The sequence below is a fragment of the Rana temporaria genome, chromosome 7 (genome assembly GCF_905171775.1).
Source record: "Rana temporaria chromosome 7, aRanTem1.1, whole genome shotgun sequence".
In the NCBI taxonomy this organism is placed as follows: domain Eukaryota; kingdom Metazoa; phylum Chordata; class Amphibia; order Anura; family Ranidae; genus Rana; species Rana temporaria.
In genome coordinates this window covers 32626477-32651550 of record NC_053495.1, presented here as the reverse complement: position 1 = coordinate 32651550, position 25074 = coordinate 32626477, and the positions used below count along the sequence as shown (strand labels likewise).

At 42.9% G+C, this 25074-nt stretch overlaps 1 protein-coding gene across 10 annotated transcripts in view; it reads left to right on the top strand.

The window, feature by feature from the left end:
• The window catches only part of MAGI1 (membrane associated guanylate kinase, WW and PDZ domain containing 1), a 693886-nt gene that overhangs the window by 471531 nt on the left and 197281 nt on the right, over positions 1-25074 (top strand). For all 10 annotated transcript variants that reach the window (XM_040359187.1, XM_040359189.1, XM_040359182.1 and 7 more), the window contains exon 3: positions 6980-7099. In XM_040359187.1, the coding sequence (XP_040215121.1) occupies positions 6980-7099 (120 nt within the window). The remainder of the gene's footprint in view (positions 1-6979; positions 7100-25074) is intronic.

Here is a 25074-nt window from a genome sequence, read left to right as displayed (position 1 = left end):
TTTGCTTGCTTTTGGTCTATGCCAGGGGTCTCCAAACTTTAACAAAGGGGCAGTTTACTGTCCTTCCGACTTAAGGGAGGCCAGACTGTGGCCAGTGGGAATAGATAATGTCTTAGGCTTGGCGGTCAGTGGGTGTAGAAAATAATAACACAGAAAGCACCCACGTCGTTAGGAGGAGGAATGGAGCCCCATCATTGGTATTAGTGGGAGAAATAGTGTCCCATCATTGGTATTAGTGGGAGGAACAGTCCCCCATCAATGGTGCCAGAGGAAGAATACATTTTCCATCACCTTAAGTTTAGCTTCCCTTTAGTGGGTAGTGTGTGAAGCCATGAAAATGATTCCCCCCCCCCCCCCAATGATCCCCTTTGCTTTATAGCATGACATGTTGGTTATTAATTTACTCGGCGTAACAATATTAAAATAAAATTGGTCTAACTTTACTGTTGTCTTATTTTTTTAAATAAAAAAAGTGATTTGTAACATGGTTGCCAATGTCTCAATTTTTGCAGAAAGGACCCTACATTTTGTGCAATATGTCCCGTGCCATACCATGTCTTGAAGAATATCCTGGCAAGCAGGAGGAAGCCTTTTTTCATATTGCAGAAAAGCATCCTCAAGCATCCCCCAAGTTTCCAGTAATGTTGGCAATTATGTAATAGCTTCCACAGCGCCTCTTCCTATTCCGGACTTGCTCATGTGGAACAGCCTTTCTTCAGACCGTAGATGATAATGTGTAGTCATTTAATACTTTTTAGACTCTAAGGATGAACAGTAACTAATATCTAAATATGAATAAACAAGATGCGAAGATTAGGTGTTGTAAATCTTGTCGGTTGATCCCAGAGTGTATTTTAGGTTTGCCTGTAAACATAATTAGAGTACGAAAAAGACTGTTCTGTTTGTTAGCTGTTCAAAAATAAATAAAGATGGCTGCATTTTTCTAGGACTTGTAAGGACAGGCAGACCTGGTTGAAGTCAGGTCCTTCTGCTTAAAAGGCTGATCACGTTGAGTGGTTTATTATTTTGTCAGAATTCTTTTATCAATGGAGAAATTGTTTTGCTCTGGAGTGCCTGCAGGTGCCCCATAGTTATGAGATCAAAGATTATTTGAGGTTTCTTGCTAAAATAAGCTCATTGGTGGTCAGTGAGAATATTGCCCCCCCTAGGCCTTGTACACACGGACTGAATGCCGGGGCAACATTGGCTGGTTCAATAAAAACCTCTGACATTCGGCCCATGTATTGCAGCCAGTTTGACAAAAGCCATCATTTTGGACAAGCATCCCGGAAAACAAGTAGCTGACCGGCTCCCTATCAGTGTGGCTAAAAGCACTGCTGACCAAAGTGTTATGGCGGAGGGCAGGGGGCATTCCCCTTTCAGAAAAAAATAGCTCAGCAGGGGAGATTGATGTACTAACATTGGATTGATAGTACAGTGGCTCTGACATGAGCAGTCCGTTTTTGTTTTTTTCGTTCAACCTGCTGGGTTGAACGAAAATAAATAAATGATAATGTGTACCAGGCTTTAGAGTGGTGGTCAGAATGTAACCTCTATGGACAGCCAAAAAAGATCATAGACTTCATGCAGCTGGTTCTACCAAAGTGTGTTGACTCCAGGACTATGCAACGACCATCATATGGGAGGTCAATCGGTCACAGCTCAAGGATCCCTTAGCAACCTTCGGGGGAGCCATAGGATGCCACAGAACCCTGGTTGAGAATGTCTGCTATAGAGTGTCGGTTAAATCACTGCTCTGAGTCTGCTGGGACTACTGAAATGACATCCAAGATGGCAGCACCCAGCATCAGTCTGATAGCTTTTATTTAGCCCATGTTTAAAATACTTTAAATTCACATATCATCTTATTAAAAGATCATTGTTTAAATGAGTAACCTGGTGACAGTTCCTCCTTAATGATAAATGCCACGGGTTTGTAGGCACTTCAATGCTGTTATCCAGTTGTGATCAAGATGGGAGTCTTTCTTTATCATTCAGGTGTCTATTGCTTAATTTGGCAATTGTTCTCTGTGGGTAACTGCTATGGTCACCAGTCCATAAAGAACCCAACCATTATTTAAGTCAGACCATGGAAGGGGGATACAAAATGGAAACAATGACCCTAGATCATCCTGAACATCTTGCCCCTTGATGAAAGTACATTAGACCCAGTTGTAATCAATATTTGAATTGAGTAATATATGGCTGTGAGGCTTATGATCCAAATTTGCTGCAAATTTTCAATATAAAATCATTTTTTTAAAATTAATAATTGCTGAGACTTAAAACTTCAATTGTCGTTTGTGATGAAAAAAAAATCCCTTTTGTATGCAAAGTGTATTTTGCTTTGAAAGCAAACATTGTGGGTTTGTTTTAAGTGGAGCCTGTAATCATTGTACACATCCAGACGGCTTAGAGAAACTCTTTGATTCGCCCATCTGCTGAGCGTGTGTCCAGCTTGTCACTCTATTCAGGAGACCGTGTGTGTAAAGGAAAGGGGGGTAGCTGACTTCACACCACCTTTTTCCCTCTGTCTCCTCTGCCTCTTTCTAATGATACTTTAAATATTTGCTTAGATCCAGAGCAGTTATTACCAGAATGTGGACTGTGGAGTTTTATCAGATAATGTGGACAAAGGAATAGATAAGGTACCAGTGATGCAGTGATAACCCATGAAATCCCTGCAACACCCACTGATTCCCATCTGTTCTGCACAGACCCTACTGTAACTGAAATCTGTGGATCATACCTATAGCTGCCTATAAACATTATATGGTGACTATCCATGTGTTCATTGGCTGAATTTGCATGCTTGAACATGTGAAGGTCACAGGGGCAATAATGATGATTGGATTGTAAGGTCTATCCCTTCAGTTCATGTTTCCCTTGCAATTAAGACAAAGGGTGCTTCAGTGAGGGGCCTACAAATATACAGTACGTAGCAGTGGTCATTGACCTGGCCATAAATAACAGGGTTGGGCAACCTTTCTTTAATGTGTAGGCACCTTGTAATGTCTAAAAGTCAATAAATTCCAACTTTTTGCTTCCCTATCTAGAGTCACTAACCTGGAACAAACCTGCATCTGGTGAATTATTCTTATTTATTTTACAGGATTTATATAGTGCCAACAGTTTGTGCAGTTCTTTACAAAATAAAGGCAGCTAATACAGTTACAATACAAGTGAATACATGGGGGTTCAGAGGGCCCTGCTCATTAAGAACTTAGAATTTTTAAATGGAGGTGCAAGTGTTACCGACGGTAGCAACTGTGTAGAATGCGCTGATGAAGAAAATAAAAGTATAGCTTATTAGCGCTTTCCTGAGGAGATGCATTTTCATGGGTCGCCTAAAGGTAAACACAGTAGGACATGGGTAGGCAACCTCGACCTTCCAGCTGTTTGGAAACTACAAGTCCCATGAGACATTGCAAGACCCTGACAATTTCAGGCATGACTCCTAGAGGCAGAGGCATGATGGGATTTGTAGTTTAACCACAGCTGGAGCGCCGAGGTTGCCTACCCCTGCAGTAGGAGATAGCTGGACAGATCATGGTAGGGAGTTTCAGGGGAAGGGAGAAACTCTGGAGACGTTCGGTAGGCAATTATGGGAAGAAAGTGATGAGGAGGTTAGAGAGGTCTTAGAAGGAGTGAATAGGATGGTTTGGGTAACATTTTGGGGTGAAGTTGAGCATATAGCTGGGGGCAGAGTTGTGGATGGCTTTGTATGACATTAGTATTTTGAGATTTATACATTGGGGGATTGGAAGCCAGTGAAGGGACTGGCAGAAGGGGGTTGGTGGACATTGAGCAAGTTGGTACAAGCAGTCCCCGAGTTACAAACACAATAAGGACTGTAGGTTTGTTCATAAGTCGAAGTTGTTCGTAAGTCGCAACACTGCATTTGTAAGTGTAACTTCCGGTCGGAACACTGCATTCGTAAGTGTCCATAAGTGTAACTGCCGCCTGTGCATCGATGTTGGATTCTCCCGGGTACTTGTTATGTTATCTGGGGCGTTGTACGGCAGTGTGGGATGTGTCCGGAGGTTCTCGAAAGCTATCCAGGACCAGCGTGGAGCACAAGTGGCCGTTCGTAACTCGGGGACTGCCTGTATAGTGGATGAGTCTAGCAGCAGCATTCCCCAGATGTCTGAACGTTTCTTCTCCAAACTTGTTTAGGTTCGTGACTTTGGTGCAGCATAGATCAAGGTGACAAACCTCACTCTTGAGTTGGAATTCCCTAAAAATTCCCAAATGGGTTAGGCCATTTATTTAACTGTTTGGCTGTAAAATCATTATGGGAGGAGGGAAGAAACCGAAAGTTCTGATATATAGGGGGACTGCCATGTTTAGTTTTCTTGCCATCGTGGGTGTACATAGCAAGTTTCTTTTTGATTTTACATGGATAGAAAATTCCCACCTTCCCTCAAGCAGCCAGGACAAATCACATTGTTGTTCTTCACCTACATGAGACTTTTTCCAAACAAGCTTTTCTAGTGTCCTTGACAAATGTCGAAGAGTGTTAGATTTCTCATCACTTGCACTCAAGACAGTATCCGAGCAGTGTGTGTCACAGGGACGGAGCTAATGTTCTCTAGCTGAGGGCAATATCACTAGAGAGTGTTGCAGGAAGCTGACAGCTGGTGCCTTTGTCCCCTCCCTTTGGTTGTCTGTCCTAGAACAGATGTTGTATCATCTGAGACCACATTCTCTGACTCTAGTATGCACACAGTGTTTTTTAGAGTGAAGGTGCTCAGAGACCGCACTATATATTATTATTATTATTAATATTATACAGGATTTATATAGCGCCAACAGTTTGCACAGCACTTTACAAAACAAAGGTAGACTTTACAGTACAATTTAGTACAAAAGAAATTGGAGGGCCCTGCTCGTTAGAGCTTACGATCTAAGATATATACAGTTCAACTGCAGTTGTAACAACTGTCTGACCGTCCATGAGGCTCTTTTTATTTTTGTCTTTTTACTGGTGTTTCTAAGGATTCTTGGCTAAAAATAATGTTCTTTTTTTTTTTTTAAATACCTCTATCCTGCTGTTAAAGCTTTGTGGAAAGGGCCTTGTGTGTGTGAAAACAATTGTCAGCAATTCCAGCAAACATTAAAACATTGACCGAATAAGCTGAGATAAGCCGATGCCAGTGACGAATTGGCAGCTAGGTAGGAGCAACAAGTTCATATACATTTGACATGTTGATCAATAAAATCTAAGCCATGTATTGGCCAATTTTTTTGAAGATTTAATGAAGATTCTGTAAACATGATTTGATTTTTGTTTTTGCAAGCATTTGTTTTTGCACCTTATACCACTCTACCTTTGGACTGATTGATGAGTTGCATTTGAATAGTAGGGAACATCTTATGGATTGTAATGGACCTGTATTAAAAAAAAAATTATGATATTGATTACCTTTGTAAAGGGTCATTTAGAGTCTCCAGAGTTTCAAAATAATTTTGATCGATATACCTAACTTCTGTTGGTCATCAGTGGTTATTTTTGTATCTGGAATGTTGTTGGCACCACTGAAGAATTGGTCTCGGCATGGCCTGTGTAAGGAGACAACGTGCAGACATAACGGAAACCTATCACAAAGGGAACAAAATATCCTAGTTGTAACATTTCATGTATGAGCGGTGTTAACCCTAACGCCAAAACCTTTTTTGACATTATGGAGCGTGCATCACATAAACATTATGCACCATTTGACCTTGTAGAATCCACAGTATTCTGACAAATTTGTGAATTCTGGTTTTGATATTGCGAATCTGGAGTCTTTAGGTTCATGTGATTAAAATCTTTAGAAACTGTGCAAAGCGATATGTTTTTAAGACATCTTGGTGTTACTTTATTTAAAAAAAATTATAATTTTTGAGAAAAGTGATTGCAAGATGGTAACCGTACTCGCCACTGTGCCACAGTCTTCACATCTCAAGTTGTATAGCATACAGTGGGTATATAAAAAAAATAACCCCCCTTTTAAAATAATTACTTTTTTTTTCTTTGCAGCCTAAAATGAGGACGGTTTTTTTTTTTTTTTTTTTGTCCAGCTGTATTTACTGTTATTGAGGCCAAATAATGACATTTTTGTCTTATCTGACCATATAACACCCTTTTCCATGTGACCTCAGAATCTTCAATGTGCGTTTAAGATGGTCAGATGAGACTAAAATTTAATTACTTGGTCTCAACACCAAAGATATGTCTGATGGACACCCAAATAACACCATTCATACAGTAAAGCATGAAGGGGGTAATATCCTGTTATGGGTGGGGGGGGGGGGTGTTTCTCTGCAGCAGAGAGTGGAACACTTGTCAGGATAGAAGAAAAATGGATGGGGGAAAGTGCCATCAAATTCTTGAGGAAAATCTGCTGCCATCTGTCAAAAAGTTGTCAATAGAAACAAGGTTTACCTTCCAACATGACAATGACCCAAAGCATACAGCAAAAATGTCCACACGGTCGTTGAAGGAGAAAAAGGTGAATGTCCTTGCATAGCCCAGTCAGAGCCCAGATTTTAACCACATTGCCAATCTGTGGAATGACTTGAAGACTGCAGTCTACAAATGGTCACCATCAAATTTAACTGAACTTGAGCAACTCTGTAAAGAAGAGTGGACAAATATTGCAAAGTCTACATGTGCAAAGTTAATGGCGACATATCCCAAAAGACTAAAGGCTGTAATTAAAGCAACATGCGGTGCAACAAAATATTAACATAAGGGGGTGATCCTTTTTCCAACTCCAACACAACAAGTCGTATGTTAATTTAACAAACATTATAACTCGTGTTGTGGTGTGAACAAGCTTTAATTCTTCTTACACGTTCTTGTGACTTCTTCAGCTTTCTGTACCCAGGCTATGTTGGTTATCATCCAGCTTGTGTTTGCTGTCTTTTTATTTTTGTGTAATAAAACTTGCATGCAGGCAAACTTTTGCTAACTGATTGAATTATATTTCCGTAGGCACAACACGTACGCCTAGAGAAGGGGAGATCCCTGGCGTGGACTACCAGTTTCTGACTGTACCAGAGTTTTTGGCTCTTGAACAGAGTGGAACTCTACTTGAAGTTGGGACATATGAAGGTAAGGTTATCTTTGTAAATATGTACATATATACTGTATATGCACAGGCTTATTGTACATGTGTAGGCTTATATTTGCCAAAACCTATTTGTGATTGTGTCCCTCACTCAGCAGGGTTGGGTAATGGGTACAACATTTTAAAAATGTGGCTTATTTCTACAATTTGGCTTCCCCCTCTTTGACCACATTTGTGGGTAAATCCAGCAAACGACCTGAAGGTATATGGTAATGTAGTACTCTAGAGAAGAGTCAGAGATAAAATACATAGTAAGCCCGGTGTTTTAATCGGTGACTTGGACCTTTTTCAAGCATATAAAAAAATCTCTATGTTTAAAGATGCATCTCATTAATTATACATGACCTGATATTAAATATGCAACCCAAGTACAAAGGTAAACCACAATATATTAACAAGGAAATAATATCCACTTTATAGATATCAAGTGCATAAACCCTGTAGGTCAATCATCCTACGCTTTGTATGCAAATCATCTTGATATTTCACTGTAGCCAATGAAAGATGAATCGACCTTCCAGAAATATTTTAATGACATTCCAAATTTTGTTCTGATTATTACAACATGGCTTAAAACCGAGCCCACCCAATATATGAAGTACAGCACAATGTTTGAATGCAATCCTCCCTTTTCAGGTGATGTTGATAAAATGGAATATGTGGTATGTGAGTGTTTGAAGGGGGTCTGTTTTTTTTTTTTTTTTGATCGTCTGTGAATGTGATTTTGTTAGTGTGTGTTTTATATTGAAACTTGCTTCTTTGTGTACTTTTTGTATTTATAATTGTACATTTTGGCAGCCATATTTGCTCAATACATTCACTATATTACCAAAAGTATTGGGACACCTGCCCTTACATACACATGAACTTTAATGACATCCTAGTCCGTAGGGTTCAATGGTAACTTGGCCCACCCTTTGCAGCTATAACAGCTTCAACTCTTCTCGGAAGAGTCATTTTGTCATTTGTGACGTCAGGCACTGATGTGGGCGAGAAGGCCTAGCTCGCAGTCTCCACTCTAATTCATCCCAAAGGTGTTCTATCGGGTTGAGGTCAAGCCAGTCAAGTTTCTCCACCCCAAACTCGCTCATCCAGGTCTTTATGGACCTTGATTTGTGCACTGGTCCTAATAATTTGGTGTAGGGGGGGATTATGGTGTGGGGTTGTTTTTCAGGGGTTGGGCTTGGCCCCTTGGTTCCAGTGAAGAGAACCATTAAGGCATCAGCATACTAAGAAATGTTTGACAATTTTATGCTCCCAACTTTGTGGGAACAGTTTGGGGATGGCCCCTTACTTTTCCAACATAACTGCACACCAGTGCACAAAGCAAGGTCCATAAAGATACGAATGAGTGAGTTTGGGTGGAGGAACTTGACTGGCTGCACACAACCCGATAGAACACCTTTGGGATAAATTAGAGTGGAGACTGTGAGCCAGGCCTTCTCGGCCTGATCTCACAAATGCGCTTCTGGAAGAATGGTCAAACATTCCCATAGACACACTCCTAAACCTTGTGAACGGCCTTCCCAGAAGAGTTGAAGTTGTTAGAGCTGCATAGGGTGGGCCAGCTCAATATTGAACCCTACGGATTCAAACTCGGATGCTATTAAAGGTTGTGTGCATATAATGGCAGGCATCCCAATACTTTTGGTAATATAGTGTACATAGCCTTTGCTTTTTGGCTGTTTCTTGCAGATCCTGTTATCGCACTGTAAATCTATTGTCCAGGGTCTGTCTGATTGCAAACAATGGACTCTCTTCAACATTCTGATTACATAATATTCCTGATATTCTCCTGGTAGGCATACATTTTGTTTGATGGGAAGCAGGTGCAGGTCTAAACCTGAAATCCAGCTGACATTGGGTCAATCTCACTGATCTAACATGACCATGTGGCCACATTGGGTTCATGATACTACAAGAATCCCTGCCCCTTTCTAACGTCAACTATGGGATGGGCAATCCCCCGCCTGTATCTCACTGGACCAAGAATAACATCTGGCTTCCAATTGCAAGATCATTCTTCGCTCCTAGTAATCAAAGACCATGTGCACTTTTTTCTTTACTCTTTGGCCTCAATACTGATTGTTTTCTCAACTCCCCTGAATGCCTTTTCTCTCGGTAGGAGAAAAGCTGCTTAAAAAAACCTGCCTAAAGTTGCACGTTTGGGAGCATCAAGCGTTTGAGTGTTTATGAAGTCCATTGGCCAGAAAAATTATTTATTAATTTGTTTTAATCTGATTTTCAGCTCCTCTCCTGAACGCGCTGGTAGTGCACTTTTTTGCCTGTAATACGCCTTCTAATACGCCTGTTAATGCCTATGTGTGCATTGGCACATGGGCTAACATTGAGGTGCATTTACAGGAAGAAAAAAAAGCCAAATGCCTGTAAAAACAATGTTTTTTAAACCCAGTGTGTCTGAGGCCTCTATGGCAAGAAAGAGGCTTTTTTGTTCAGAATAATATTGTGATTTGGTAATGGCGATATGTGCCTTATTGATGTGAAGTGTGAACTTTAATGATTGACACACTTTAAATGTACTGTGGACAGTTATGAGCATTTTAGGCTTATGCCAGTTTTAATTGATGCATCTTTACTTTTTATATACCATTTGGTTTCTTTATGGCCACTACATATTTGAATCCTTTGTAATGTGCATTGTATAGTTTCTGTTTTCAGCTGAATTTGTGTTGGTAGGTATTGAGTATTTTTGGTTGCTTTTGAACTGGATGATTATTTTGGCAGTGGGTGAAATTTCCTGTTTGCATGTTTGACCATCTTTTGGAGGCCGAAAAATGATTGGGCAAAAATGAAAAAGTTGAAAGAAGAGCCCATTTTACGTGATCTTTAACCACTTTAAGACCAGGCCTTTTTCTGAGGTGTTGTTTACAATAAAAAATCTGTATTTTTTTGCTCGAAAATTACATAGAACCACCAAATATGCCGAGACCCTAGAGAACAAAAAATGGCGATTGCAATAAATGGCGAAAAATGGTGTTGCAATATGTCGCACTGTATTTGTGCAGCAGTCTTTCAAACACAATATTTTATGATAAAAATAAAATGTTTAATTAATTAAAAAAAAACACAAAAACTGTAAAGTTAGCCCAATTTTTTTCTATAACATGAAAGATGATGTTATGCCGACTCGAGTAAATAGATACCTAACGTACCATACATTAAAATTTCACATCCTTGTGGAATAGTGACAAACTACAATACTAAAAAAAATCTCCATAGGCGATGCTTTAATTTTTTTTACAGGTTACCTGTTCAGAGTTACAGAGGAGGTCTTGCATTAGAATTATTGCTCTCGCTCTAACGATCGCAGCGATACTTCACATGTGTGGGTTGAACACCGTTTACATATGTGTGCACGACTTGCCTATGTGCTCGCTTCTACGCGCAAGCTCGGAGGGATGGGGCGCTTTAATTTCTGTCTTTTCTTATTCATCTTAATTTTTATTGTTTATTTTTACACTGTCCCTTTTTATTTTTATTTTTTATTTATTTTTTGATGGGTCATGGGTCAAAAAGACCACAGATCTCGAATTTACCTTTGAAAGAAAAAAAAAACATTTAATTTTGACTTTAAAGCGGGGGTTCACCCTATCGACGGGAAAATTTTTTATTTTTATTTTACCTTAAAATCAGGCATTGTAGCGCGAGCTACAGTATGCCTGTCACAAATTTTTTACCGCCGTACTCACCTTGTAGTCGTCCATCGAAGATTCCGGGGAATGGGCGTGCCTATGGAGACGGAGGATGATTGACGGCCGGCTCTGGCGCGTCACGCTTCTCCGGAAATAGCCGAAATAGGCTCGGTCTTCACGACGCGTGCGCATAGCCTGTGCGCAGGCGCCGTGAAGAGCCGAGACCTACTCCGGCTGTCTTCTGGGAGAGTGACGTGCCAGGGCCGGCCGTCAATCATCCTCCCTCTTCATAGGCACGCCCATTCCCCGCGGGAGCCGGAATCTACGATGGACGACTACAAGGTGAGTACGGGGTTAAAAAAATCGGGACAGGCATACTGTAGCTCGCGCTACAATGCCTGTATCGATGGTAAAATGTGTCGGGGGGGGGGGTGAACTACCGCTTTAAGAACGAAAGAAAAAAAAATCCCTTTTAAGCCTGAGAGGTGGAAGTGATGTCAGACATCACTCCGGTCCTCCAAGGGCATAGAGTCGAGTGGGGGCTTTCTTGCCCTCACTAGGTTTCCTGCCCAGGCATCAGAAGGATCGGATTGGCTCTGGGCTTGCTGACCGTTCCGGTAAGCTTGGAGATGACCCAGAAGAAGGGGTGCACTTCTCCTGCTGCCTATAAAAGCAATCTTGCGGCGAACCCGGCACTGGACCAGTTCTTCAGTTTCGGGCGCATGCCCATTCAGCCTCGCTCGCATGTTCTTCTGCCTTGGCTCAAATCCTGGCCAGCCACCTGCCTATCTTTTTGCCTTCCCTGGCGGAGTGATCTTCCTCCGCTCCCCATCCAGTAGTAGCCGGGGCCCGAAGAGTAAGACTTGAGAGGCTGTGAGGCGGGCGGCGACGGGCAGAGAGTCGCTGATTGTTGCAATTACTAGTAAAGAAAAAAATATGTCCCCGGATTTCATTTAAAAAATCTGGTCGTCTTACCTTGGTGTTAATGTGGAGTAAGTGACATTTCCCAAAGTAAGCATTGGAACAGTTACTTAAAGCGGAGGTCCACACAAAAATGGAACCTCTGCTTTTCAGAATCCTCCCCCCTCCGTGTCACATTTGGCACCTTTCAGGGGGAGGGGGGTGCAGATACCTGTATAATACAGGTATTTGCACCCACTTCCAGGCATAGACTCCCGCGGGAGTCACACCCCTCCCCCCCACTGTCTTATGGGAAACGCACAGGTCCCAGAAGGCATCGAGACCAGTTAGGACGTGCAGCAAGTGTCCATTTATTAAAAGTGAGCAGCTGCAGTATTTTTTTTTTTGGCGGACCTCCTCTTTAAAGTGGTATTTAAACCCAAACCAAAAATTAAATATATTGCAGCTAATGCCTTGTACACACGGTCGGACTTTTGATCATGCAAAAGTCCGCCGTGAGTCTGTCGGAAGTCCGACGGAAAGATAAGAACAGGTTCTCTATCTAAGGTCCGTCGGACTTCCGAGGAAAAAAAAGTCTGATGGAGGCTACTACACGGCCGGACTTTCCGAGGGGAAAAAAAGCCTGTCGGACTTTTTTTTCTCGGAAAATCCGGCTGTGTGTACGAGGCTTTAGCAATCATTAAATGTGGTGGCTGCATTTGTTTTCTTTTGTAACTCTTCAGGGTACCCTCTTAAACTTTTGTATGCTTACACATCGTCTTCTCCATACACCAGTGCTAGTTACATGAGATGTTCCTCTCCTGAACACTAGCTACCAACAGTAGTTATACACTGGAAGGATATCAAACGTTGCATTACGATATCCAGCCAGCCTGAATTCATAATATATGGTTCTATTGTTGTTGAAGGGAACCACTTACAGCAAGGTATTTTTTTCTTTTTTTTCTTTCTATGGACAAATCTTTTAGATTCTCATTTCAGACAAATCACTATGCAATTCCACAATCAAATTAACGCACTGCTAGAGACTACAAATGGTTTAATTATCATGTAAGGAAGCCTTAAGAGATAGTTTTATCACATGAATTACCCCGTAAGAAAATTCTATACTGGATACTTAATACTTTTTAAAACATTAAGAGATTAGGCAGCTAGAAAATTATTGGGGCATGAACATAGTTATATTGGACCAATTCAAAAATTACTTCACTTTGCACTTACAAAATAACGCCCTGTACGCTTTTACTTTTACAAATAAGGGTCCTTTCACACTGGCTTGTCCGTTATACGAATTCCGCATGCTCAGCGTGGACCTGTCTGACCCCCTGGACAGGATTGTGTTGATCGGATATTGGCGGAAGTCAGCGGACATGCCACCGCTGACATCCGCCGCACCATAGAGGCGGATGAAGCGTCCGATCAGGTCAGTTTTTCAGGCAGACCTGATTGGAGCGCTCATGTGAAAGGAGTCAGAACTGAGAATGCTGCAAATTTTCAGGGCTATATGATTAGATAGAGGGTGTTGAAGACTATATAAATGTATGCAGGGCTTGTTTTTGCAGAGAATAGGTGCAGCCCCCGCCCCCCGCCGATCCACAGCGAACGTTGGGTGTGGGGGGGCCTAAATATATATATATATTGGGGGGGGGGGATTTTATGTGCTGAATGATGTAACTTTCGTTTTTCTTTATTTTTTTTACTTAACCCTTTTTTTTCCCATCACATAGGGGGGAAAAGTCTTTTGACTTGCTGCTGTCAATCAAAGTCATTGAGTCAATGAGGATAGAGTGGCAGAGCCAACCCTGGCTCTGTATCTAAATGGACACATAAAGCAGCGGCTCGGCTTGGGTACCCCCATGGCAAGCTGCTTTCTGTAGGGGCACTTGGCAGAAGGGAGGGGCCAGGAGCGCCAGCGAGAGACCCAAGAAGAAGGATCCAGGCTGCTCTGTGCAAAACCATTACACAGAGCAGGTCAGAATAACATGTTTGTTATTTTAAACAAAAATGATTATATAAAAACCCCAAACATTGTATATTTTCTGAAAGCAGACGCCCTAGAGAATAAAATAGCGGTAGTTCAAATTTTTTAAGTTACAGGATATTAGCGCCTCCCGATCGGACAGGAGAGCTTGGGCGAGCGGCAGAAGGTGGGGGGGGGGGGAGGGATGTCCCCTCCCGCTGCTTGTAATAACAGCCGAGCGGCTGCTGAGCCACATGGTTGGTTATTACAATAAGGCTGATCATCGGCACTAAAGAACAGTACCAGGGTGATGCCTTCAGCTGCAGGCGTCACCCCAATAAAACCCCTTTTATCAGTATTGGTAATATTGGGTACAGATAATTTATAAAAAGTGAATATCAGCCGCACCGATAATTGTATTTTTTTCCTGGAAAAAAACATTCCCCTCTGGATGATCTGTGTACATTGCAGGGATTTTAACAAACTTTGTTTCAGATTCCTACCTTTTGTCATTCTGAAATAAATCCCTGTTTGTTCGTCTGTGCCTCTTTGCTGAGTGCGTCTAATGGGAGTGGTTTCATAATTATCAATCAGCTGTTACACCTGCAGGGCTCTAATGAGGAAAGTGGCAGGGTCTGCATCCCTTTCCTATTGGAAGTATCTTACCAAAAATTACAGCTTTGTTGCAAGGGATGCCTGAAATCTGACATGCATCTTAATGTAGACTTCTGGGTAAATCAGTGAGCCAATCACAAAAGCAGGAAATTACATATCTGGGGGCGTTCTGTATACACTTTTGGGTAGATTCAGGTAGGGACGCCTAAAAATAGGCCGGCGTAGCCTAGCGTGTTTACACTACGCCGCCTTAAGTAAGAGAGGAAAGTACATGATTCAGAAAGCACTTACCTCCTTACTTAGGGCGGCGTAGTGTAAACACGGCGGGCGTAAGGGTTGGGGGGGGGCGTGTTTAATGCTAATGAGGCTTGACCTCACGTTTTTGTTGAAGTTTTTTCTTACTACTGCATGCACCGGGCGCCTACATTTCCCATTTTTTACTATTTTTGTCCCCCTTGAAACTGGAGTTACTCTTTAAAGAGGAACTGCAGTCTGCTCATATAATTTGTAATGAAAACATATTTGCCATTATGAAGCTTCCCTCCAACCACTTTGCATATTATATATACTGTGATTCTGTACTTGCCAACTATACTGCAGAAATCTCCCCCCACTAAGTCTGGTGGCATCCATTTTAACTGTGGGCAGCTGAAGCTGCTGCCTGTTCACTTCCTGGATTTACACAGACCCAGAGGGACGCCTCCAGCTCTGCATCTCTCATTGGCCCTCTTATGACTTATCCCTCCTCCCTTCCTGGCAAACTTTCACGAGAGTGAAAGTTGTGCATGATGTCATAAGCCTAGGCTTTTTACCAGACAAGAAACAGGAAGTGGGCTGTATGAGGTATTTACTGCCAGAAAAAAAATGTTTTACTATCCAAAGTTAAAAGAACAACAAGGGCAGAAGATTTAATAGATGGAAAGATGAAAAAAATGACTGAAATTCCGCTTTAAAATTAAATGTTTCTACCTAATGTACTCCTCTGAGTCCTTGACATCTTTGAACACATCATAGTAAAAATTTATATATTGGTAGATTGAGAAGACCTGCTCTCCTTCTCTTAGCTGTGTGTTCTAGGGTGACCGGATCACCATAATTGTGTTTCTTTCTCTTGATAAAAATATATTTATAATCCTTCTGACTGCTTCAGTAGTGTCATTGGTTCCTAATGAATAAATGGGCTTCATTCTCTACACCTTCTATTCTGAGAACAAAATGGCCTCCATTATGGCTCATAAATGAGCACTGAACTGAAGCAGAGGTGAACGCTTTTCGAGGGCTGCATTGCGATTCCGACAGACGTGTGAGGGTTGTGTCCTTACCCCCGTGCCGTCATCACTTCTAATTTTAGTGATGGACATCTTGGCATGAGCAGGAAATTAGGAAGCGCATTTTAATGCAAGCTGCTGAATTATCACTGAGTTATTGTTGGATACGCATCTGGCGAAGCAAGCCCCCGGCACTTCCCTGGCATCAGCTGCCCTCCTCGGGTTTTATTGTGGTCTTTCCAGGGGATTTTCATTACGATCATCATCTATCTGCTTCATTGCTTGTCTTGCTCTGAAAACCAACATTGTGCCTCTGAGTTAGCAATGGTGTTTTATGGTGTGGAGTGATGGTAATGTGGAAATAGTCTGTAAAAGCCGGAGCATAAAAGAAAAATGGGATCCCCCCCCCGGAGTGCATGTGGTCTGGTGCAGGCCCAGTGAAAATGAATCTAAGAACAGGACATACCGTATAAGCTGAGTTTTTCAGCCCTTTTTTTGGCCTGAAAATGACCCCCTCGGCTTATACTCGAGTCAGCGTGTCAGAGTTCATTGCCGCCTGACCTCACTGTGCCCATTGCAGAATCCGATCTGTGTACCCGAGTCTGTGACATATTCAGACAGCGGCCGTGCAGTTTTAAAAACTCGCGCTCCTCCTTGTGCTGTTCCGTGATAGGTGGAACATGCGGTTTCCCAGCTAACACTGTGCTCAGTGTTCCGCCTATCACGATCGCCCTCTCGTCCTCTCGTCTATCACGAACGAGAGGGCGATCATGATAGGTGGAACACTGAACACAGGCGGAACACTCGGTTTCCCAGAAAACACTGTGTTCAGTGTTCCGCCTATCACGATCGCCCTCTCGTTTGTGATAGATGAGAGGGCAATCGTCATAGGCAGAACACTGAACAGTGTTTGCTGGGAAACCGAGTGTTCCGCCTATCACGGAACAGCTCAAGGAGGAGCGTAAGTTTTTAAAACTGCACGGCCGGATATTGATGGACATGTTACAGTGGGAGCGGTTATGTTGCTTGCTTGAGGGTGGGGACATTTGGATACGCAGCCCCCTATTTTGGGGGGTGCCCTGCCTAAGTGGACCGATTTTCCTGGGCGGGCGGGGGGTCCTCGTGTCCCTGGACTGATGTGGGCTGTTACTCCCGGTTTAATGATTGCCTGAGCTCGGATTTGATGCACCCCCCCTAAGGAGTCCCCCCTCTTTCCCTCCCCCCCCCCATGGCCTCTTGTCCTGTGTTCCATCCCCCCCCCCTTCCCTCACTATGTCCCCTGTTTTGGTTATTGTCTTTATTTTTGTATTGGCTTCTCGTCTGTTTGGTGATGCAATATTGTGCAACTGTCAATACTATATGAAAACTGAAAATAAATATTATAAAAAAAAAAAAAAACTGCACGGCCGCCGTCTGAATATGTCAGGGACTCGGGTACACAGATCGGATTCTGCAATGGGCACGGTGAGGTCAGGCCGCAAAGGTAACGGGACCTGCCGGGGGAACCAACCATGGTCGAGTTGAAGAGCTGCAATGGGCACAGTGAGGTCAGGCTGCGAATGAGCACAGTGAGGTCAGGCTGCGAATGAGCACAGTGAGGTCAGGCTGCAAATGGGCACATTGGAGGTGCAAATGGGCATTGTTGACCCTCTTTTCCACTTACAGTAGCTGCTGCATTCACACCCTCGGCTTATACTCGAGTCAATACGTTTTCCCATTTTTTGTGGTAAAATTAGGTACCTCGTCTTATACTCGAGTATATACGGTACTTTCTTTTCTCCATATCTGTAGAGGTGGGTGGGAGGAATGGATAGGGGGTATGGAATTTTGGGCTATGAATGTTAAGTTGTATAAGGAAAAAATTTTCAGTCAGTGTTAATTTCGTCGACTAAAACTGACTAAAACACTTTAGTCGACTACCTTAATACCATTTTAGTCTACTAAAATACGACTAAAACTAAAACAATTGAGATGACTAAAATACGACTAACACTAAAATGGCATCTTAGTCAAAAGACTAAAATGGGACTAAAACTAAAATGCCATTATAGTCAAAAGACTAAGGGCTAGATTCAGGTAGGGGGACGTAAAATTGTGCGGGCGTAGCGTATGTTATTTACGCTACGCCGCCGCAACTTAGATGGGCAAGTGCAGTTTTAACAAAGCACTTGCTCTGTAAGTTGCGGCGGCGTAGCGTAAATCTGCCGGCGTAAGCGCGCCGAATTAAAATTGTCAAGAGGTGGGTGTGTTTTATGCAAATAAAACATGACCCCACGTAAATTACGTTTCTCACGAACGGCGCATGTGCCGACCGTGAACGTATCCCAGTGCGCATGCTCCTAATCACGTCGCAAATAGTCAATGCTTTCGGCGTGAACGTAATTTACGCAAAGCCCTATTCGCGAACGACTTAAAATTTGACGTAAAAATTAACACTGGTCTGTAGTGCCTTTTCATACCTAAATAACATATTAGATTTTTCACTCCAGCAGTATATAATGAGTTTGGAAATTGTAGAGAAATGCTTAAAGCGGAGCTCCACCCTGAATTTTTTTTTTTTAAATGCTGCAAAAAAAGAAAGAATTATTATTATTTTTTTCTTTATACATACCTGAAGTGCCTGTTGCTAGGCAGATCGTCCTAATCTGCCACTTCATGATCTGCGGTCGGTCCGTCTTCTTTCTTCTCCTCCTACTCCTCCTGGGGAATGGGGGAGAAGTGTCTTCTGGGACCTTGTGTGTGTCCCAGGAGACATCACCCATTCACGTAGCACCGCGCGGCTCGCGCATGCGTTGTAGGGAATTGGCCAGTGAAGCCGCAACGCATCACTTCCTGATTCCCTCACCGAAGATGGCGGTGGGACAGCCGAGACCCGAGCGATGGCTCGGCTTCGGCTGCCGTCATCGCGGGCACCCTGGACAGGTAAGTGTCCTTATTAAAAGTCAGCAGCTACAGTGTTAGTAGCTACTGACTTTTATTTTTTAAACCGAACCTCCTCTTTGAATAATGCATTACAATTTAACACCCATTCAATTTTAGATGACTAAAATGGGACTAAAACTAAAATGCCGTTTTAGTCCTAAGACTAAATCGAAATTTGCTGCCAAAATGAAGACTGGTTTCAATAAAGATATAAAGTGTAAAAAAAAATAAAACATATAGGCCATAACCAAAGCTGGGTATCATCCCATTGTATTGCCACATTGCTCTATATAGGTTGGCTTGGATAAAATAATTTAATATAAGGATCATGTCAGGCAGGAGGTGCTGACAGGGTCACAACAAAATGAATTTCAGTTGGTTTATCAGAAGCTGTCTAAAATTCCCTCAGTTTTTGCCTGCTGAAGTTGTCTGTGAACATCTGCAGCCAGAGCCCTGGGAGCTCCTCATGGGGTCAGTAGTAATGTACTTCTTGAACCCTGTGATTTCTTTCTCGCTCTCTTACTCTGCTTCCTGTATCACCAGTCATATTCAGACTTGCAAGGCGAGTCTGAACCTTCCTGGGATCTCTCAGAACTTTCTTAGTAATAAGAAAGCTCCAGTCTGGAAAAAAAATAATTTAAGTGATACTATCGGTTCACATTTAAAAAAAAAAAAAAAAACTGATCTCCACTGTGTAGCCAGTTTTGCACATAGTGGCCCCAAACAGCGTTTTCTGGGGTCCCTAGGCAGCTCTCTCGGCTCCTCCCCGCCTCCTCCCCGCCTCATATAACTCCCTCTGGGAAGCGCTCTCCCAAGTCCTGCATTTGGCGTCCATAGCCGCCGAGTGCAGGACTCGGCCCTGCCCCACGGCGCCCTCGTCATTGGATTTGATTGGTGGGCCGGTAATCGTCAGATGTTTTTTTACCTTAGGATGCATTAAGGTGAAAAAACAGGAACCTTTACAACCCCTTTAAAAGTCAGCAGCTACAAATACTGTAACTGCTGACTTTTACAAAAAAAAAACACTTACCTGTACAGGGAGCTTGCGCTGTCATTACCCCTAGCCGATTCGTCAATTAGCTTCAGGTGCATGCATCGGCATTGTAAGTAAGGGAAAACGGCAGTGATGCCTTTTAGGCCCTGTACACACGATCAGTCCAAACTGATGAAAAGGGACTGAAGTTCAGTTTCATCAGTCTAAACCTACCGTGTGTACGGCCCATCAGACTTTTGTCCTTCAGTTCAAAGTTTTAGAACTTGCTTTAAAATCGGACTGATGACCGATCGGTCAAAACCGATGGTTAGTACGCAAAAGCATTGGTTCAAAACCAGCGCATGCTCAGAATCAAGTCGACGCATGCTTGGAAGCATTGAAATTCGTTATTTTCAGCACGTCGTTGTGTTTTACGTCACTGCTTTGGACTCGATCAGATTTTGAACTGATAGTGTGTAGGCACATCAGACCTTCAGACTTCAGCCTTCAGTCCGTTTTCATTGGATGGACTGATCGTGTGTACAGGGCCTTAGGTTTCACAGCCAGATTCCTACTGTGGATGTGCGATTCGCGCTGCGCCTTCTGAATGGTACTGCCGTCTCCTGGGACATGTGTGTTACCCAGAAGGCAGTGGGGAGAAGGAGGGACTGGAAATGCTCCAAAAAGTGCCAAATGTGGCAGTGTAAAGGGGGGAGGGGGGAGTGAACAAGCGGTGCTTCCCCTTTTGGGTGAAACTCTGCTTTAAAGCGGTTGTATACCCACACATCTAAAAAAAACAAAAAAGAAAAAAAAAAACCCCGATAGGCAAAGGCATAATGAGCTAGTATGCACCTAGATCGAAGCCCCCATATCGCAGCCCGGTCCACGCCGAGGGAGGCAACATCTTGTCCTTGGCATTTCTTCTGGGTTTGTGGCTCCGGAGCTGTGAGTGACCGCAGCCGCGATGATGTCATGCACGGGAGTCTTCATCCCGGCAAGGTCCCGCATCTGCGGGACCTTCAGCCGGTCATTTAGAGTGCATGTGCCGGTGACGTCAGCGGCTGCATGCAAAGGGAATATCTCCTAAACCGTACAGGTTTAAGAGATATTCATTTTACCTAAAGGTAAGCCTTATTATAGGCTTACCTGTAGGTAAAAATTATAAATTGGGGTATACAACCACTTTAAGCATTCAGTGAGGGATGTGAAGGAGGCTTTAGTGGGTGTATTTGGGAATTCCTGTCTTGCATCACAAGCAGGGGTTCTCAAATTACAGACAAAAGGAAGTGGGGATGGACTGGGGTGCAAAAACCTTGGTGTAAAACTTGGTTATTGGGCAGGAAGGCTGAATTTTCTGTTTACATATCTAGATTTAGGTTTAAATACATGCAGGTGCCATTGTACAAGAACTGCACACGGCTCTTCTGTTGTTTCTTATATAAATTTTGTAACCTCAAAGGAACTTAAGTTTTGTTCACAACACGTTTGTTAGAATCTTCTCTAGGTAATACCTAGATCCTGACCAAAGTCGAGCAAAAACTATGTACAATAATATTGCCTTAGAGGTCACTTTAGCGTGCCTTAAGTGCTGCTTAAAGAGGTTGTAAAGGTTCGTTTTTTATTTTCTAAATAGGTTGCTTTAAAGCGGAGGTTCACCCATAGAGAACACATTTTCCCCTTAGCTTCATGCTCGTTTTGTCTAGGGGAATCGGCTAGTTGTTTTAAAATATGACCTGTACTTACCGTTTACGAGATGCATCTTCTCCGCCGCTTCCGGGTATGGGCTGCGGGAGCGGGCGTTCCTTCTTGATTGACAGTCTTCCGAGAGGCTTCCGACGGTCGCATCCATCGCGTCACGATTTTCCGAAAGAAGCCGAACGTCGGTGCGCAGGCACAGTATAGAGCCGCACCGACGTTCGGCTTCTTTCGGCTACGAGTGACGCGATGGATGCGACCGTCGGAAGCCTCTCGGAAGACTGTCAATCAAGAAGGAACGTCCGCTCCCGAAGACCCATACCCGGAAGCCGACGGAGAAGATGCATCTCGAAAACGGTAAGTACGGCTCATATTTTAAAACAAATAGCCGATTCCCCTAGACAAAACGAGCATCAATCTAAGGGGGAAAGAGAAAAAAAAACTAATTGGGTGAACTCCCGCTTTAAGCTAATGCAGGGGTCTCCAAACGTTCTAAACGAAGGGCCAGTTTACTGTCCTTCAGACTTTAGGAGGGCCGGACTAGGGCCATTGGGAGTAGAAAATGTTGAGTGAACAATACCATTCCTTTGGTGTCAGTGGGAGGACTGGTGTCAATAGAAGGAATTGTACCCTTTTGATGGTGTAGGTTGGATGAATAGTGTCCCATTGGTGGTTTCAGCAATAAAAATGATTTGCCATTGTTGGTGTCAGTGGATGGAAAAGTGCCCCAAGGGCTGGATAAAGGCAAGCAAAGGGCCACATCCGGCCCCAGGGCCGCAGTTTGGAGACCCCTGAGCTAGTGCATTGTTGGTTCACTTAGCTGTTCCTTCGATTTCGACTTCCTGCCCCATGGGTTCTTCCTGCACCCACCGTTCTGCCATGGCTGTTATCTGCACAGCCAAGCATTTGTTTGAAGTGTACTGCTTTTTTTTTTTAATGAATACGCTTTTTTTTCCCACTTTCAGCAAAAGTAAAAACCTCTTTGACTGATGGGCTGATGCCAAATGTTTTGTAGCTTTGACGGAAGCAATTGTGAAGCTACTAGAATGGTGGGAGCTGGAATGCTTTGTTATCAAACCACTAATGACCAAACTTTCCATGCACCTTTGGTCTCTGCCAAAGACTCAGTGGACACGGCGTCCTACCGTTTGGCTCCAATCATCATCCTGTTATTCATCTTCTACAGCAGACTGGCCTACTTGCTAAATCCCTATGGTTGCCTCTGTCTTCCTTTTATAAACAGCTGTTTATCGCAGTTATAGATGTGTTATAGATTTTTTATCTCTGCCTTCTCCCCAGTAAGGGGTATCTGTAAGCACCTGTACTGTCATCTTTATCCCCACTTCACTTCTTATGACCCAGAACAACCATACCAATATCTGGGCACCTGGTATGTCTATACTGAAGTTGTGAAGGAATGATGAGGATGACCTTTCTGAAGTCTGCGCTCTAAAAAGCAAGTCTGCAATGGCAGTTCTATTTTACATGCTCTTAGCATTATTATTTGCTAATATTTGCTATTTTTATTGGAAATGCCTTTGGCAAGTTTTTGTGTACTTTTTTGCATGTCTTCTAGGTCTCATTTTTTTAGTTGAGGTGTTAACATTTTAAGTATCAAGAGTAATACAGTAAAACCTTGGTTTGAGAGCATTTTGCAAGACAAGCAACATTTTCTAATACATTTTGACTTGATATACAAGCGAATGTTAAAGAGAAGAGAGGCGCCTCTAAGTGTAGCAATATGGTTACATTTAATGAAGGTACAATTATTTAGAAACTCTCATGGTTGATGATTAAAATAGGCACATCCAAGTATGTAGGCATCCGGGGTAAAGATGTCCACATAGACCAGGGGTGTCCAAACTTTTTTCAAAGAGGGCCAGATTTGGTTAAGTGAACATGCATGAGGGCCGACCATTTTGCCTGACATTCTTTCAACCATTAAAAGTCTAAGTGTGTTCATCCAAGCACCAATACACGGCCCAACAAGAATTATCTTGCATTTGTGGCTGTGTGTGGTGAAGAGATGAGCTCAGGCGTGTTATTTGGGTGTACCGTATTTATCGGCGTATAACACACACCTTCAAGTCACTAAATAAAGAACTTTCAAGCAAAATAAGGGTCAGTGCCCATGTCTCACCATTGGCATGAATGCGGTCTCACCATTGGCATGAATGCGGTCTCACCATTGGCAAGAATGTGGCCTCACCATTGGCAAGAATGTGGCCTCACCATTGGCAAGAATGCGGCCTCACCATTGGCATGAATGCGGCCTCACCATTGGCATGAATGCGGCCTCACCATTGCCATAAATGCGGCCTCACCATTGCCATAAATGTGGCCCCGCCATTGCCATAATTGCGGCCTCACCATTGGCATAATTGCTGCCTCACCATTGGCATAAATGTGGCCTCGCCATTGCCATGAATGTGGCCTCGCCATTGCCATGAATGCTGCCTCACCATTGCCATGAATGCTGCCTCGCCATTGCCATGAATGCTGCCTCGCCATTGCCATGAATGCTGCCTCGCCATTGCCATGAATGCTGCCTCGCCATTGCCATGAATGCTGCCTCGCCATTGCCATGAATGCTGCCTCGCCATTGCCATGAATGCTGCCTCGCCATTGCCATGAATGCTGCCTCGCCATTGCCATGAATGCTGCTTCGCCATTGCCATGAATACTGCCTTGCCATTGCCATAAATGCTGCCTCATTATTGCCATGAATGCAGCCTCACAGATGCCGCCGAGTAAACAGGAGATTCTCCTGTATGTAATCTAACAGCGCTCATCCTGCCCCCTCCCTGTCCCCTCCATGGCAGCGCTGATGAATATAGTACATATCTTTTGTGGCCCTAGGGGCCATAAAAGAGATATATATATATATATATATATATATATATATATCTATATATATATATATATATATATATATATCTATATATATATATATATATATATATATATATATATATATATATATATCTATATATATATATATCCAAATTACCGGGGGGCCACATTAAGGCGGAACGTGGGCCGCAATTGGCCCGCGGGTCTGACTTTGGACATGCCTGACATAGACCGTCGTCCTCACCGCCATCAACGTCATCCCTTCCACTCTGCGCTCCATGAGCGATTCAAGCCTCACTTTTAGATCACTCTACTGCACTGTAGACTTCCCGATCACAATTACAAACAGCTTTACACCGGATGCCTTCATACTTAGATGTACCTGTTTATCAACCATGTGAGTTGCTAAATGTTGTACCTTCATTAAATGTAACCATATCTTCTCTTTTATACTCTGTGGCTCCTGTTGGATTTTGCTTCTAATCCCATTGTGGAGGCTTCCATTTGTGGATGGACATTTTATGGTTACACAACCTATCACATTGCTATAATCTTTTTATATGGACTTTATACTAAAGGATGAATACATGGTTGTGGAACGAATTATCTGAGTTTCCATTATTTTTATGGGGAAATTTCCTTTTATATACAAGTGCTTTGGATTACAAGCATGCTCCCAGAATGAATTATGCTCACAATCCAAGGTTTTACTGTACTGCTAAAGGTTTGAAACTAAAGGCAAATTTTTGTTAATTTTAGATGGAGTAAGCAAGGGTTATAACCCCTGACCTTTTATTTTTTTTGCCATCTGTGTTCGATAGCCAAAACAGGAAGTGAGAGGACATCCATCCAAAGGGATGGAATCCCTGGTTGTCACCAGAACTAGTGTTCCCATTGGAAAATTTCCCCTCTATTACTGTTCTGGGGACAACCCAAAATGTGTGGTTTTCTTTGTTCCACTCTCAGTGATGACAGTAAACAGGACATATGGAGTGCGTGAATCTCCCTAATGGGGGCACAGACATCAATAAGCACCTGACTGCTACTTTAATCCCTCTCTACTTTATCCAAAACTGAAAAAATTCATTTAACCTTTAAT